This window comes from Sceloporus occidentalis, unplaced genomic scaffold (genome assembly GCF_023333645.1).
Source record: "Sceloporus occidentalis isolate IW3139 unplaced genomic scaffold, rSceOcc1.0.p SCAF_2, whole genome shotgun sequence".
NCBI classification, from domain to species: domain Eukaryota; kingdom Metazoa; phylum Chordata; class Lepidosauria; order Squamata; family Phrynosomatidae; genus Sceloporus; species Sceloporus occidentalis.
Genome location: NW_028316982.1, coordinates 200590310 through 200608520, shown reverse-complemented (window position 1 = coordinate 200608520; position 18211 = coordinate 200590310). Strand labels below are relative to the sequence as shown.

Genomic DNA, 18211 nt, shown 5'->3' with positions numbered 1-18211 from the left:
TTACAGTGTTTCCTATTTTCATCTCCCTTAGACTTTTGGTCTGCACACTTGTTGTTTTAGTTTAGGGTATCACCTCCCAGTTTTTCCTTTATGGGAAGTGTACAGAAGGCAATTTTCTTGGTGCTCTGTCCAAGAATCTCCTGCCACCTAGCAGATGTGAAGGCTCCCAACTTTTGATGCTTATCTGTGGGGAAGGTGGTCTCTGTGTGTGATTCAGACCATGAAAATATGGCTTCTTTGGGCTCCTAGGGGAAGGAAAAGGTGGGTGCATTCCATTTGAAAGTGCCTCCTGATTTCTCCCCCCTGACTGAGATGAGATCAGCTGCTTCTCCATGGTATGAACTACATCTTCTACTTCCCTTTCCCATGGATATGTGAAAGCAACAAGGGCCCCTCCAGGGATACAGAACTGTGCATGCGAAGCTATGCACAGATGTAGAATCTTGACCATTCCCCAAGCATCATATCATTCTCAATATATCATGCCAAGACTCACAAATTGGTGTAGTTTTAAAGAGCATTTGGAATGTCTAGGAGGGAGGAAAACACATATACCTCTCTAGCAATTAAACCATTTTTGCTTTCACTCAAGTCAGTATGGCCATGTCCAATTATGTTCACAGTACCAAAGCTGCAAATTGCATTATTGGCTAAAATGACTGTTTCTCCTTATAGGACCTTGCCATGAAGAAAGAAAAGTTGTAAGGAAAGGTGGTGTGTGATATCTGATAGCAGTGATATGTGGCAGTGTTATATATGTTATGATAATTGGAAGAGATAGAATCTTTAAGGCTTTGTTTGTCTACAAATGTCCATGGATGGGGAATGGATAAAAGGGAGAATGAAACTAAAAGACTGACAGATCTTTATTCTAAGCCTAGGCCATATTGAGTAGGCTTTCTTATCACTGTGGGACTTCAAGAAAGGATAAGACCATCAGAAGGAAAATCTAATTGCTGACCTCTGACTTCACCACAGTTTATTGAATTGTTTTAAAGTATGTTTTAAGTTTTAAATTTCACATTGTATAATTGTATTTTCAGGGGTGGGTGGGTTGAGGGTTCAGACTGTATATTTTAACCTTGTAAGCCACTCCGATTGCATTTTGTAGAGAGGCGGGATATAAATAATTTTTATTATTTTAATTATTATTATTGATTCCTTCCTACACTTTAGCAAAGGCATTGGAACAGAATTGGGGTGCAAGATCAAACAGCATTTGAGGGAGGTTTAGGGAAGTTAGGGAGTCATGTTCTCTCTTTATGTGTGTCTGTGCATGTGTGCTTTCTTTAAGATTAGATGAGAGTTAGTATGGGACTCTGAGGCAGCTATTCTTACAATGTTACCATTTTTCTCTTTTTAAAACATCTTAAGCTAGTTGTCAAGTATGACAACACTTTTAAAAAGGTAAAGGTAGTCCCATGATATGAATGTCTAGTCGTAACTGATTGTAGGGGGCGGTGCTCATCCCCATTACTAAGCCAAAGAGGCAGCGTTGTCTGAGGACTGCCCTGGTGGTCATGTGGCCAGAATGACTGCACCGAATGCTGTTACCTTCCCAACAAAGTGGTACCTATTTATCTACTTGCATTTGCATGCTTTTGAATTGCTAGGTTGGCAGAAGCTGGAACTAGTGATAGGAGCGTAACCCATCATGCAGCACTCGGGCCTCAAACTACCAACCTTTTGATCTTCCAGTCATTATAACTGGTGTCTTAACCACTAAGCCACTACATGTACATAACACTTTAGGCCCTCCATTTATCTTTCTAAAACCCAGACACTTTCTTGCCTGGGGCTACCTCTGTGATCTGTGCCATGCGCATACAAATTGCTCCAAATATGTTGAGAGGAAAAGGGGAGTAAATCCTTCCAGCCCCCAAATTAGGACACCCCTTCCACATAATTCACTGTACTTATGTCTGTGAAACTTTTCAGGTTTCATCCTTAGGCCTATTCTTTATCCTGCCTAATTTTCAGATTTATGGTTCATAAAGAAACATTTTTTCCTGTTTTGTCATGAAATAACAAAGGTACAGATATTTATATATATTTTTTAAAAATCAAAATTTAAATTCCTTCAGCAAAGACACCACTACTGCGGGATCTGTTTATCTGCAATTGGTGTTCATACTCCCCTCTTTAGGGGCTACTATATATACAGACATTACACAATTTCAGCAAAGAGTAAAAAAAGATAGTAAAATCTTCTGACTTCTAAATCTTGACCAGAGACAAAAAAAAAAAAAAAAAAGGCTAACTCTGAATTGGTCAATGAAGAAGTGGGCTCTTTTAGGAAAATGTTGAATCAGGGTTTAGATTTAGGAGTTTATTGCACCACTAAAAAAAACCCGTTTTACCTCTCCTGAGATGAATTCTAATTCGGGAGGCAGCCGAGTTCTTTTGCATGTGATTCAGTGCTGAATCCGCTGGACGAATACAGAGTGGATGCAGCCTGGGTCCCAGGAGTACTCAGCAACCCATGTTTCAAAGTCAGGAGCTTTCCAATGTTGAAAAGCAGCTTGCTGAGTACTCCTGAGACCTGGGGTTCATCTGGGCTGTATTCGGGTGGTGGATTCAGCAGTGAATTACATGCGCTAGAACCCAACTGCCTCTCGAATTAGAATTCAACTTGGGAGAGCTAAGGCAGGTTTTTAGCGGTATGATAAGCTCCTAAATCTTACAATATGGGCAGATTGACAGTTCTCAACAATCTGGACATGGATGATAACCATGGCAGTGGTGTTACTAAGTTCTTGACAGCTGTCGAAAATGCCACATGTCAATGCTGGGTCATTCTCTGGAGCTTGGAAAAGCTTGAGGACTACAACTCTCAGAATTTCCCAGCCTACACTAAGCACTAGGATCTGCAGTCTAAAAAAGTAATTATTGAAGCTTTTAAAAAGCACAGTTTCTGTATTTTCCCCATGGCAGGTAGATATTCATATGGAGCAAATTTTCATAGTGGAAGAGAAATGCTTCACCTCTGAGATTTTATCCCCAGATATTGAAGGCAGGTATAGAGTTCTGTTGCTATTGTGTGCCTTCAGGTAATTTCCAATTTATTGGGACCCTAATGCAACCCAAACACTAGTTTGTCAGGGGCTGAGAGTGACTCTTCCAAGGTCATCTGTGGCTAATTGGGGAATTGAATCCTGATCTCTAGAGTCATAGTTCTATGCTCAAACCACTACATCACACTGGCGCTCATAGACTTCTGTGGATACCAATACTTGCTTTCAGACTTGTTTACTGACAGACAGGATACAGGTTTACTTTCATGATCCTCATGTGCCCTGTTTTCATTTTTCAGGAATAGGAAGGAAATCTACATCTTACCATTTGTCCCTCCTTTTCTGCTTTCACTGTGTTCTCTGAACACTTCTCTTTTTGTAAGTGAAGCTTTGGAAGAAGATATAATCCGGCTTTTAGAAACCTAATTCCCAGCTGTTGCCACCAGGTGGCGCTTTTGTGCTCTGTGATGCCTACTGAGGGGTTCCTGCAGGTGAATGCTTCTTATTGGTTTACTAGAGGCATGATGCCACTGGGAAGCCCTTTTAAAGAGAAAAGCTAGAAACACTGCAAAGAACTGGGCACGGTAGCCTTGAACTGAGGAAGTGGAGATCTGTGCACTGTCATTCCAAACAATCATGAGTGAGGTGAGTGGACAAATGCTTTTAATATGGACAACGGAAAGCAGTAGCTGGAGAAAGTAGGAGTTTGAATAAAAGAGAAAGATGCAGCCTTTTAAAATCAGAAGGGAGACTAATGGTATATATATTTTTTAAACGAGTCATCTGTGGAATTATTCAGATTTCATAAATGCACCCATAGGAGAGTTTCTGGATTAAAATATTAGCTAAATTTAGATGTTCTAGGGAGATGTAAAATTCCATGTATAAATATTGAATCAAACAGGCATCATGTTTCAGAATGAACAGATAATCCTGATGGAGGCTGCATCCTTATATTCAGTCAGCTGGGTATTACTCAGTGTAACCGAAGTTCTGAGCAGACACATATATGATAGCACTGTGAGAGACTTAATTAAATGGGTGCAAGAAGCTATAATTACTTTGAGTTTCCTAGTATTCCAGCATCCACTCGAAAAAAATGGCAAATGAATAATCTACTTTCCCATCATCAGCAGCAAGTAAAATCCTCAATGACAGCTCTGTTGGCATGTATGGCACACTGAGGGTATAAAGAAAAAAAATCAGTTTGCATTTAAAAAGCAAATTGAAATGCCTGTTTTGCAAATGTTAGACATCAAAGTGAGTTTAAAGCCTGTTTTTTTTTTGTAAAGATATAGCCATGTGTCTTGTCACCACTGTTCACTAGTTGACATTGCTGAAAACCTGTATACATAAGCTGAAATAAAACTAGCCTTAAGCATCAAAGGACCATGACTGTTGTTTTTGCTTTTAGAGTTAAACCAGTGTACATATATCTGTTTCAGTGATATGGTTTTCCAGTGGCAAAGTAGTAATAAATGTTTCTACATTTAAAATGTATGCTTTCAAATGCCTTGGCAGCTTTGCTAACAGAGCTACAGTTTCATCCTTCCCTCATGACTTATTTTGGGATGTTCTTTTCCATTATAAAATACAAAACTCTATTTTTGGTAGAGGGCTGTCCTTTTCCTACCATGCTGGGTAAACAGACACTTGCAATTAGTTAAGCATCTCTTCCATAAAATTGTCTGCATTGTATTTTCTGTTGCATATTTCTAAAAGATAAAAAGGATGAAAAGAGGTGGAACAATGTAAAAACAAAAAAGGAAATACCAATGCTGGTTTCTTCATCAATGTGATTATCTTTTACTGTTAAGGAAGAGGTGCTTTACAGTTCTTTGGAAAGAAGGCACTGCAGTAAGATTTTCATTCTGGGAGACAGTGTTACCCTAGAACTGGGGGGAGGGTTCCCCCTCTTCATGTATTTTTACCATACTTACAGAATACATAGTCAAGGCATTCATTCTTCCTGAGCTTGTTCACTTTCCAACAGTGACCACAGCTGAATAAATAAACTGGAAAAGGTCAAGGTTTTAGCAAGCAAATTACATTATCTTTCCCTATGTCACATATCATAAAATGAACTAACTTATCTGAAGTGGTTTCCACTCTTTTACTTTTTTTATACTGTAGGAGTCATCCAAAGTTTTCCTGATGTATATGTATATATGTATTTACACACTTAAAAGCAAAGCCCTATTGTCATTACACATAGCTTTATCATACCAAATCAGATTTCTTTCCTATTCTAATGTCACTTGCGGTTTGTAAAGCTGTCATTCACACTCCTGCAGTTTACATTTGGCTCCTATCAAAGGAAATTTCCTTTCTCTTCAAGTCAGTAAGTTAGAACTTCCCATGCACCAAAAATAGAGAAATGTCTATACCAAAAATAAGAACAGTTATACTCCTAGTGACTGTTCTTGAAACTAATGAGCTCCTAAACAAAAAGCCCACTGAGGTCTGCCAGAGTCATCCAGCATAATTTAATGATTAAATTATTAATTTATATTTCTTCAGTAAGTAATAGATACACATCATTTTATTAATACTTTGAAAGATGCTGTTTGTGTGGTAGAAATTGCTAACAGTAAACTTTATCAGAGGGTAAAACTAAGTCTGTCAACAACTATTTTTCATTCAAGAGGATAAAATGAAGAGTCTATAGCACAAAATGAAAGACTTTAAAAATGCATGTGATGCTAGAGACTAACAGTAATGAAATCATTTCAGTTTTCTGCACCCAGTTTTTAGAAAGGATTTATGATAGTATAAAGTGAAAAGTCAGTGAACTGTCTTCTACGTTCTTCCATCTCCCTTGTTAACTTATTATCTCAATGAAATCTGACATAGTGTAATGGAAAAGAGCAAGTCAAATATGGGTATGAAAATGTTGTCCCAAAATAAACTTGGCTATGTAGCTAGGGAAGGATGGCCCAAAGGATGTGATTGTTTTGGGGCTGATTGCTTAGACTCCCATTTAAGCTAAACATTTGGATTTAGAAAAGCTCTGAACCATTCACAAATGCGGGTTCCAACTCTCTTAACATCATTGCATCTGATAATTTTCTCATTTTACTGCATGCTGTTATCCTTCATGGGCTGTGGAAAAATAAACACTATAATGTATTCTCTGGTATGATTTTGTTTTCTACTTCTTTCTTCCCTGACAGTCAATTTCTGGTGCCTTTTTTGTTTTGTTTAGAACATTCTCTTGAAACTTTATCTGAGACTAAAAGACTAAACAGGAGAAGTGCCATGGCTGTAAGGCTGAAATGAATTTTGAGTGGCTGGAAAACCCCAGGGACTTTGGGGTTATTCAGATGGTGAAAACAATCCAGGTAGAATCTGGGTGAAATCTTTGTTGTTCACATGCATTTCGAATTCATCTGATTACTTTTGGAGAGAGGGGCTGCCAAAAACTCCACTTAGCCCAGAATAATCAATGTCAAAGTTTCCCACCAAGTTTTTCTAAAAGATACAGACTCTTGGCTGATGTGAACAGATTCGGGATAAACTGGGATAAAACTCTGCATGCCTTGAACATGCTTTGAATACATTCACACAATTGATTCCATATTTATTAAAGTGCTGATGTGTATGAGTAACCAAACTTGCAGATATATGAACAGATGCGGTTCCATAGTGTGAACAACAAACCCAGAATGCATGAGTGAGATTATTCACATAGGCGGGTTACAAACCGCCATTAGGGACGTCCTGAGGACGTCCCAGTTTGAAAAAGGGGCATCTCTTCTAGACACCCCTTACCCTATCACGGACTCAGTCCGTACAAAATGGCGGCGCCCTGTTCATACGGGCACCGCCATTTTGACGTAGCGGACGCTCTGCGTCTGCATGTGGCGCACCAGAAATGACGCCGCATGTGCGCCCTTTGGCACTCGCGGCGCCTCTTCCAGGGCCTGAGAAGGAGCGCGATTTCCGCGCGACTTCTCTGTAGCGTCTGGGAGCCGCGCCGTTTGAAGACTGCAGTTCCCGGACACTGCAAGCGGAGGCGGAGCCAGACCGCTGCTTCTCAGCGGTCTGTAACGCGCCTTAGTCAGGCTAAAAACAACTTTGTGTGAATGACCCCTTTGTTTCACTGGATAATGCCTGAGTTTAGCTCTGCATGCATGTGCATATGGGTATGCACAGATACATTGGATGAGATCCTACATCAAGGAAATGGAGCATTAACTTAGGCGGGATACAGACCGCGCAAAAGGGCGGTCCCCCGCTGCCCTCATTTGTTGCATGAGGGAGCTGCAGTGGACAAACCGTGCAGCTCCCTCGCGCAACGAAAATAAGCCACAAAAAGCGGCTTGTTTCTGTGGCACCATTATGATGCCACAAAGCGCCAATGGTGCACTTGCGGCAACATAAAGGCACCGAGATGTGCAGACGCTAGGCGTCCATCACGTTAAAATGGCGGAGCCCGTATGTACAGGGCGCTGCCATTTTGACGCCCCTGTTACGTGTGAGGGGCAAGGCATGTCGGGAAGCGCCGCCCCTTGCACATAACGACGGCGTCCGATAGGGCCCGTCTATACAGCCGCTTCGACTCACAAAGTTACATGGCCATTCTGCAAGGCCACCTCACTTGTGAATTGGCATTTGTGCAACTGATTGCCCAACCAAATGCATATGCAGATACTCATAAGCAACTTGTAAGGCTGCTTAATGTGGAGTGATGTGCACTGCATATGTGTGTCAATGTGACTGCCCAACCATGTGTATTAGCACACATATGCAGTTCCATTTCCACAACTTTGAATTGAATATGGTTATTTTACCTTAGACAGAATGTCCAATTGATTTAGTAGGGGAAATTATGCATGTGTAAAACAGGATTCCAGCTATAATTTATAGTATCTGTCAATAGTCTGTCTGTCTGTCTCCCCCCATTTAGCTATCCATATATATTACAGATGCACTGTCTAATACACATGTTGAGTGCCTTCAAGTTGTTTCTGGATTATGGTGATCCCATAGTGAACCTATCATGAGATTTTCTTGGCAAGATTTGTCCAGAGGAAGTTTGCCATTGTCTTCCCCCAAGGCTGAGAGCATGTGAATTGCCTAAGGTCACCCAGTGGGTTTCTGTGGCTGAGTGGGGAATTGAACCCTGGTCTCCAGAACTGTAGTCCAACACTCAAACAATTATGCCATGCTGGTTCACACATACAGATATGTTTATATGTATGCACAACCTCAATGTATGTACATTCTTTAACACCACAGGAACTTAGCCTGGAAGATAACACCAAATATTAACCATCTATTGCAAATACTGTATTACACTTGCAGTATTCCATCTACTATGTGCTAGAACTCCATCTTAATAGGAGATAGTCAGATCACAGCATGCTTTGGATCTTTCTTTTTCCATACTCCACACGTCCACTCAAGACAGTTGAAGAATGCAGAAGCTGACACTGCATTTGTTATAATAATTTAATATCTCTGTTTTGTCAGCCACACTAATGGATGTATAGCTACATATCATACTTTCAAAAACTGAAATCACATGTAGTATCTTCCTTATTTCTCCTTTTTACTACAACATGGAGTTCAGTATGGTGTAACGCTGTAATGGCCACTATGTTGGATTGGTGCTGGGAAAACTGGGTTCAAATTCCTGCTCACACTGCAGCTCAGTAGGTAGCCAGACAGGAAAGTTTTTAGAAACCTGCACAGTAAATGCATGGAGAGGAAGGGAACAGTCCATGTCTACTAGTTCCCTAGATTTTGCTATTTCTCGGTGTCTCTGCTCCTGGACACTCAGAGTTGTAGATCATGATCACTGCTTTGGTTTTGACTGCATGGGATATATAGTTGCTATAATTATGACAAACAGAATATTTATGCACCTATATGAGGAGAGGAATCCTTGACATAAGGTGAGTGGGGGGTAAGGAAGGGGGGAAAAGATCACTTAATAATTTGAACTGACATCCCTTTATTAAGTGGGTGGTGATCTGTCAGTCGAAAGAGGCGGGCAGAGGATGTCTTAAACTTGTCACTTTGCCCACGTTTCCCTTCAGGACAGTTTAAAGATTTGTTACCCTTCAAAGCTGAGTTGGTGAGACAGTGATGTTTTTAAAGACAATTCACAGATATGCATTATCAAGCTGAGTGAGTGACTACATCAAATACCAATTTATTTATTAAATACCACAGCAATGGAGAGGCTTCAGATATTGCATTATAATGTATTATTGCATTTTCCATACTTGTCTTAGAAAGAGGGTTAGGGGCTAAGCTGATATCCATATTTGAAATGGAGAATTATGTTGTTAACATATGTAGGAACTTTCCTTTAGATATCACTCACGTAGTCAGATCACACCAGCATGTTTTGGATCTTTTTTGCTCCCCTTCAAAACAGGAAAAGAAATTGAGTAGATGTAATGATGGTCATCTCTTCTCCTTCTGCCCACGCACTCACCAAATAATATCTCCCAGGAAAAATGATGATATGCAGTTCCTCAGGACATTCTGTCTCATGATCAGAAGCATATCAGACAATAGGGATAGAAAGAATATTCAGAAAATGGTTGAAAATGTGTTTTTTGAATTTGAGAAACCATAATGAGAAGAATCCTGGACTGACATGAATCTTTACAGTTCAACTTACTCTGCAAAAAATTCACATGCAGTTTTTCTGTGCAGAAAACAGCACTTTCTGCATGAAACATAATATTTGCACAGAAAACAGCATTTTCTGCAAAGAAAATATCACTTTCTGCAATTTGTTTTCAGGAATTAATATTTCTGCACTGAGACTTTATTTTCCATGCAGAAAATGCTGCTTTCTGTGCAGAAAATCTCTTTTCTGTGCAAATTTTGCACAGAAAAAGTCCCAAATTGCAAATAGCTTTCAAAAACTGTGATTTTCAAAGACTTTCTCACAGCGGGAAGAAAACTACTGAAATTTCTTTTCATTTTCTTTGAAAAGAAACTGAGCTCCAAAACACACTGCAGAAATAATCTAGTTTGAGACTGCCTTAACTGCCCTGGCTCAATGCTAGCGAATTCTGGGATCTGTAGTCTTGTAAGACTTTGAGCCTTCTCTGTCAGAGTGCTGGTGCCAATCCCAGGATTCCCTAGCACTGAGCCAGGGCAGTTAAAGTGGTCTCAAACTGGATTATTTCTGCAGTGTGTTTTGGACTTTAGTGAAGAATTAAATCCCTAGTAGCCAAGCTGTTGCTTGAAGCAGTTTGAAGGTTTTCTGTTTGCTTATTAATGGGAAGGATCTGCAGCTTAAAGGTAAAAAACATGCTTTAAATGCAGAATATTTCAGCTCCAATTGCTATCACCCCTTGGTAAGGCAAGAAAAACTGTTGTCTAAAACCCCAAAGAGATATTGCTGCCAATCATTGTTGAGAATATTAGTACGATCAATAATTTGGCTCATTATAGCACAGTTCCCTGTGTGTGTGTGTGTGTGTGTGTGTGTGTGTGAACTTCAGTCACTTCATATTTGACAAGTTGGAGGATGTTGATATTATTCTATTATTCTATGTACAATATTAAAGGTAAGGCATATTAAGGGGCCTTGTAGCACCTTTAAGCCTAACTGTGTGAAAGAAGTTGTAGCATAAGCTTTCCTAGGCTTGGTCTACTTCCTCAGTTGCATGGAGTGAACTAGGTAGACCAAGTCTACAAAAGCTTATGCTACAACTTTACCACATTTCCTTGAGATATTTGAATTTTTAATCCAGTTTTTTCTTTACAAAATAAAATTTAAAAAAATGGAATGCCAAAGAGGAGGGCTATGCCAAATAATGCTCAAGCTCTCTTTGAATCAAGTTATATTATGTGGAAAAAGCAGAAGTGCAAATGGCACACACTTGAGAGAAAAGAATTTGGGGCCCAAGGTATGATTACCTTTTCCACCTTTTCAGGTATTGGAGCCCTGGGTATTTTTACTTATTTATTTATTTATTTATTTATATCCCACCTTTCTCCCAAAATAGGGAGAAGGCAGCTTACAATCATTTTAAAAGGATACCACTAAAACATTCATTACAAAAGTAAAAAAAGCAATGCTAGTATTAAAATATAACAGTTAAAAACATAACATAGTTAAACCATTTCAAAATTAATTAAAAACATTAAAAACTACACACCAACTGCACACATGCTACATAAGTGAGATTCACACTTCAAAAGCCTGCCTAAATAAGAATGTTTTTTGCTGTGGGTGGAAAAAAAGCAGGGAAGGGGCCTACCTGATCTCCCATGGAAGGAGTTCCACAGTCTGGGAGCAGCCACAGAAAAGACTCTCTCCCGAGTTCTCACCAACCACACTCAGACTGGCTTGCATATACATCTGCTTATGTGCTTCTTTATCACTAAAGGTAAATGATTTCCTATCACTCCAGGCATAGTCAACAGTTGTGCCACCATGGAAGGACATAGGCAGGAGGTGCCATTTTTGATGAACTTGTGAAGAGCTAGTGTGAAACATCTTTCTGCCTGGAACAAGATGGTGCCTCTCTGCCATATATAAAAGCTGTCCATAGAGGTGGCCAAATTTCACTTTAGCTCCAGGGACAGGACGGCATCATCCACCAAGGTGAAGAGCAAACAAGGCAGTAGATCGGGTGGCCATTCTCCACCTCTCATCATTTGTGGTTGTCTCACTCTATCTAATGAGGGGGGCGGCGGCCCTGAACACGTGAGGGAATGAGTTATATGAACACTCTGTATGTCCATTTACCTTTTACTATAAACACTGCATTTGGTATAGGTGCCAGACACAAACCTGTTTGCCTGGGGGAAAATATCCAGTGGTGCACTTGTGTTGATGACAATGTTGTAGTTGTTGGGATGTGCCTGATAAATGTTTGTAAAGCATGTTTCTTTTTTGGAAAATGTTATCCCAAGAGTATTGATTAATTCTGGATCTTGTTGCTCCACTGAAATCACTTTGCTTCAGATCTGCTAAAATGCAACCTGGTATGGTATTTCTTTTGCCTATGGACAGTCATGTGAAACTGCTCTCATAGGTAGGACTGATATTTTTTGGCAAATTCCAAGTAAGAAAGTATTTATATGTATTGATGGACAAAATTAACCTTTCCTGATTTGAAATATCCAGATTTATGTTTTCCCTTCTCCAATACTTTCACAAACTTAACAGCAAGGGCAGAATGGGAAAATTTCAGCTAAGTTCCAGACTTTCTGTGAAGGAACCTTTAGAACAGGCTTAGGGCTTGTGTTGGACGTCTGGGAAGTGTAGCTTGAATTTAAAGGAATAACAATAACATCAGCAGACACAGCAGGAGCAGAAGCAGCAGCCTATACTCCCCAGAGTGTAGCAGTGTGGACTTTAAGTAGTCTTCACTGCAGATAGCATTTTTTAAAAGCTGGTATTTCATTGCACAATCTCCCCGATATATGAAAATTATTTGTTTCTTGCTTACACTCAGGAATCAGTAGCATGTCTCTACTATATAACAACAATTCATGTATGAGGGTGCCTTAGTTCATTAACTAACAGGACCTTACACTGATTCATGCACCAGTGTGGATCCAAACATTTATTGGTGACACACCAATCCAAGAACCATTCCTGCTGCCCCATTATATTTGTACTGGGAACACTGATATTTCTCCCACATTACATGTCGTCTTGTTTTTACCAAGATTGCCTGATAAATATTGTCATACATCTTTTTGTCACTGCAGAGGTTGATATTGTTTTCCAGCAGCTACAACGATCAACACCCCAACCTATTGCACTATGATAGTCTCCCAGAATAGCCATTCTGTTGCTGGTAGAGAACAGAAGAGATAGGAGATGTGTATGGTTATGTTTCTACAACCAGATACAGAATAATGACATCCTCTGAGACCTCTGGAGGACTCTGATGGATCTCTGTACATGATGTCATCACTTTGTGTCTGGCTATGAAGATATAGCCAGATATATCTCTAACCCCCCTGGCTATTTATTGACCATGGAGGGAAGTCTGCAGCACGTAAAGAGGGTGTCCAGGAGGGGGATGTTTGAGGAGAGATATACTCTGCTGTGTCATACAGGATCTTAACCAAAGTGCCTACTTTCCCTTCCATTTTTTCAACTGCATAATTTTTCCAATTGTACTTTCCCAGTTGCACATTTGTGTTCAGCTACACACTAAGAGAAAAAAAAGCCCCTCAAAAACTCTAATTACAGAGAAAGAGGAGCCCTACACTTTTGGTCTTCTTAAATGTCATTTTCCCTTCTCACTACCGAAGTCAATTTGGGAAAGGGAAGCAAGAAAAGTGACAGAAAGCATTGACTGGTGCTGTTGAGCCATTTCAAGCTGTTGGGGATTGCATCCAAAAGAATGGCGATGAATCCATTGTCCACAGTCCTTTCAGCAATTTGCCCATATTCTTTGTGGCCATGGTATAGGACAGGCATTGGCAACCTACGGCCCGCGGGCCGGATCAGGCCCGCTGAGGCCTTCAGACCGGCCCCAGGCCAGTCCTGCCGCCGCCATAACTGCGGCGGCACCTTTGGCTGCTTATGTGGCCAGCCATCCACCCACCTTCTCCACGTTCACAGCCCCCGGGAGTTCCTTGCCTGCCGAGCTTGTGTGCGCACGCACGCAGGGGGCTCACAAAGAGCAGCTCCTTCCCTTGAGGCTGGCTGGCCAATAGGAAAAGGCTGGGGACGGGGCTGTTTCCAGCCCCAGTCGACCATTTGCCAGTCTCAATGGGAAGGTATGACTTCCCAGGAGGAGGAGGAGGAGGAGAAACAGGAGGAGCACTGAGCTCAAGCCTCTCCTGGAAGAGCAGGAGGGAAAAGGGCCATTTCCGGGCGCCGAAAATGAAAAGAAAAAGGAGGAGGTAGGTAGCCATTTCCAACATGTATCTTCCTCTCCTGTATTGTTCTTGGCCCCATCTGTGTGTGTGCCTTTTTATTTTCCTGCCCTGTGTATTGTTGTTGTGATTGTTGAGTGGGTTCTTGGCCCCATCTGTGTGTGCCTTTTTATTTTCCTGCCCTGTGTATTGTTGTGGTTGTGGTTGAGTGGGTTCTTGGCCCCATCTGTGTGTGCCTTTTTATTTTCCTGCCCTGTGTATTGTTGTTGTGGTTGTTGAGTGGATTTTTGGCCCCATCTGTGTGTGTGCCTTTTTATTTTCCTGCCCTGTGTATTGTTGTTGTGATTGTTGAGTGGGTTCTTGGCCCCATCTGTGTGTGCCTTTTTATTTTCCTGCCCTGTGTATTGTTGTGGTTGTGGTTGAGTGGGTTCTTGGCCCCATCTGTGTGTGCCTTTTTATTTTCCTGCCCTGTGTATTGTTGTTGTGGTTGTTGAGTGGATTTTTGGCCCCATCTGTGTGTGTGCCTTTTTATTTTCCTGCCCTGTGTATTGTTGTTGTGATTGTTGAGTGGGTTCTTGGCCCCATCTGTGTGTGCCTTTTTATTTTCCTGCCCTGTGTATTGTTGTGGTTGTTGAGTGGATTTTTGGCCCCATCTGTGTGCATTTATTTTCCCTTTTCTGTATTCTTATTAACCAAGGGCAAATTCACTTCTTGTTAAACCACCTTGGCATGGTCAGTATGCATAGCCATGTTACCCCATGTTAAGTATTAAACCCAAAGGGTTTGGTTATGCAATAAGCTTCTCTGTCAGGGATGCTTTGATTGAGAGTTCCTGCATGGCAGGGGGTTGGACTGGATGGCCCTTGTGTCTCTTCCGACTCTATGATTTTATGATTCTATGACATTTGCAAGAACCCATGGTAAATAAAGCCACGTCAAATGCTCAAATGTGCTGTCATGTGTGTTTTGGAATGAGGAGGGGGGTGGTTTGGCCAGAAAGGGAAGTACATTTCTGCCATCTGTCTAGGAATAATGCCAAAATGTCCTCCATTTTGATCATGCCTTAAAAAAGCAGCAACTTTTTTTCGCATGTCCTCCATTTAAAAAATATATCCTACATTTGGAAAAATGTCCTACATCTGTCCCGGTTTGGAGACAATTTTTTTGGCTTCGGCCCCCCAGTAGTTTGAGGGACAGCAACCCGGCCCCCGGCTCAAAAATGTTGCCTACCCCTGGTATAGGAAGCAGATGATTTTAAAAATGAAGGTAATAAAATAATAACTGTTCATTAGACATATTATGATTCAAATGCATGGAATTTGCTCAGAATTCAGGGCTTGGCTGATTGGAGTATTCTTGAAGATGCAGTCCAAAAAAGTGTTTTTCCCCAAGCTGTATCAGAACTTTGCCTTATGCTCCTTTCCATTTTGACTTTTATATTAATTCCCAACTTCAACATTTACAAGTCTGTAGGGCACAATGAGTTCTCTGTATATTAGAAACCCACTGCTCATCTGAGGAACACACTTTATTTCTGACATGTTCTTATTCCTGGAACCCTACCTAGGAATGTAATGTTACTTGCAAACTGTGAGCTAGGGAATACTGACCTAAAAAGAAATATAAGCCCATTTAATTCTTTCATGCTTTTTCATATTCGTTTCCTGGAACCATAGCCATTACAGCAGGGGGGGAAAAGTAAGACAAAATAATGAATTATAGAAATCCTTATTACTGAAGGAGATCTCTGTTATGATTAAATACTTTCTAAAAACTAGTTTTGCCGTCTCATGGATGTAACTAATTTTGTAAAGTGGTAATAGTCCCCTAGGGACTGAAAGCAAAATTATACTGTTGTATCTAAGGAACCTTTTGCACACTTTATCCCCCCCCCCCATTTTAATGGAGAAAATTGGGCAGTGGGATCTGGTTAGGTGGAACCAGGGGAGAATTCTGCATCTCCTGGGGCAAAGTATGGCACAAGTGATTGTGTACCTGCTAGTTTTTCAGCAAAGGTTGGCAATGTGGGACACTTGGCAAGGGCCAGATTGCACCAAATATGGTACTGTAGTTTGAATTCTTAGGTCCTCTTTAAGTTCTTCCTTAGTGGCTTACCTTAGAGCATGTGAAGCTTCCCATTTTGCTGTTCCCTCTGGTAGTGGAGACTGGGTTTGCAGAGATAAACAGATACATGGGGATTTCCCTAAGAGCATCTTACCCAACATTCCTCCCCTAAATTTGTATGATACTGGCTTCCATGTTAATCAAATGGTAAATCTGCTCTGGTTTTTACTCTGAACTTTAAAAGAGCTTTTCTAGGTACAGAACCCTATCTCTCAATTAGTTTCAGCACTGTTTAAACTCTGAACTAAAACTATACAGATTTGTTACTCTACTGACATGGGAACCACCAGAAACCACTGGCTGATGGTCATCTTCTTCCCCCTCATCTCCAGTTGGCACATTTCCCTATGTCTTTCTGCACAGGCCGACTGTATGTTTGCCGAGTCTTTCCTATAGGATGGGTTATTGAGGATGTTGAATCTTTCATTGCTATGTGGTAGAATTCAAAGAGATAGTTGTGTTAGTCTGTAGAATCAGTATGTAGACTGTTCTTGTAGCACAGGGGTAGGCAACCTTTTTGAGCCGGGGGCCGGGTTGCTGTCCCTCAGACAACTGGGGGGCCGAAGCCGGGGGGGAGCTTCCACCCTCCGGGGGCAGGGCTGCATGCCGGGGGTGGAGCTTCCACCCACCGGGGGCGGAGCCGCATGCTGTGGGCAGAGCTTCCACCCTCTGGGGGCCAGGAGGAGGCCTCCAGCGCTGATGGCCCCCGCCGGCTTTTTTGCCAGCCTCTGATGGGGCCCGAGGCCCCATCAGAGGCCGGCAAAAAAGTCCTAGAGGCCTGCTGCCGCCGCCAGGGCCCTCCAACAGGGCTCCGGAGATTGCACCGGGCCTCCTAGAGGCCCACTGCCGCCACCAGAGCCCTATTGGAGGGCCTGGCGATTGCAACGGGCCTCCTAGAGGCCCGCTGCCACCACGGGAGCCCTGTTGGAAGGCCCCGGCGACCGCAACGGGCCTCCTAGAGGCCCGCTGCCGCTGCTGGGCCCCTCCAACAGGACTCCGGCGATCGCACCAGGCCTCCTAGAGGCCTGCTGCCACCACTGGAGCCCTGTTGGAGGGCCCCGGTGACTGCAACGGGCCTCCTAAAGGCCTGCTGCCACTGCTGGGGCCCTCCAACAGGGCTCTGGCGATCACACCGGGACTCCTAGAGGCCCGCTGCCACCGCTGGAGCCCTGTTGGAGGGCCCCGGCAACCGCAACAGGCCTCCTAGAGGCCCACCGCCATTTTGTTTTTTAAAATGGCGGTGAAGTCTCGCGTGGCCTTTTCCGTTGTGCCCCGCGATGGGAAAGGTCACGCAAGACTTCAGACGCCATTTTAAAAAACAAAATGGTGCCCGGAGCGGCGTGGAAGCAGGGCGGCAATCGGCAGCAGGACCACGTCAGGGCCGGTGAAAAGGCCTCAGCGGGCTGCATCCGGCCCGTGGGCTGGAGGTTGCCGATCCCTGTTGTAGCACGTTTGAGACTAACTGAAATAAAGAAGATGGCAGCTTGAGCTTTTGTAGCTATATATGACTATATGCATCTGAGAAAGTAGACTAAAGTCTACGAAAGCTCATGCTGCCAACTTCTTTATTTCAGTTAGTCTCAAAGGTGCTACAAGATATCTCTACATACTTTCATTGCTATGTTAGTGACACATTTCTACAAAAGTGTCACATTAAAGAGAGAAAAAACTGGGCCAAGAAAAAAAGTAAAATGAGAAAAGGAACCAGAAACACCATCCAAGTCTTTGTCTGTAATTTCACTACTAGGATAAAGGATCTGAGGTTGTCTGTGTTAGATTTAAAAGACAAACAAACAAACAAACAAACAAATAAGAAAAACAGGCACAGATTTTGCATTGGTTACTTTGTTATAATACATGGAGGTAAGATGCTCTTGAGGAATGATCTCTGTGCTCTGCTTATTTTTTCCTCTAAACGAGGGATGGGCTCTAAACTGTGCTCCTTTAAGATGTTGTTGCTTTACAGCTTACACCAGCTCTAGGAAACATACCAATGCTGAAGAGTCATGGAGGATGCAGACCAGAAACATCTGGGGATCACAGTAACCCTCGAGCAGGATCAGTTGGTACATGCCCCATTATTTCCTATGGGGCTTACCTTCCACGTGATCTCAAAGCCGCAGAAGGCAAGCCCGCCTATAAGAAGGGCCAACTGTACTTCTATAATGCCAGAGGGCATTGTACCATAGCTGCTTAGCATCTTTAACCAAGGGGTATGTGTGGCATCATAGTGTTAAGATGATGATATTTTATAT

At 42.1% G+C, this 18211-nt stretch overlaps 1 protein-coding gene across 2 annotated transcripts in view; it reads left to right on the top strand.

The window, feature by feature from the left end:
- Positions 1-3559: 3559 nt before the first annotated feature.
- Positions 3560-18211, top strand: part of PCP4 (Purkinje cell protein 4) — an 80218-nt gene continuing 65566 nt past the window's right edge. For both annotated transcript variants that reach the window (XM_089508100.1, XM_089508099.1), the window contains exon 1: positions 3560-3659. In XM_089508100.1, the coding sequence (XP_089364226.1) occupies positions 3651-3659 (9 nt within the window). In that variant the 5' untranslated portion in view covers positions 3560-3650. The remainder of the gene's footprint in view (positions 3660-18211) is intronic.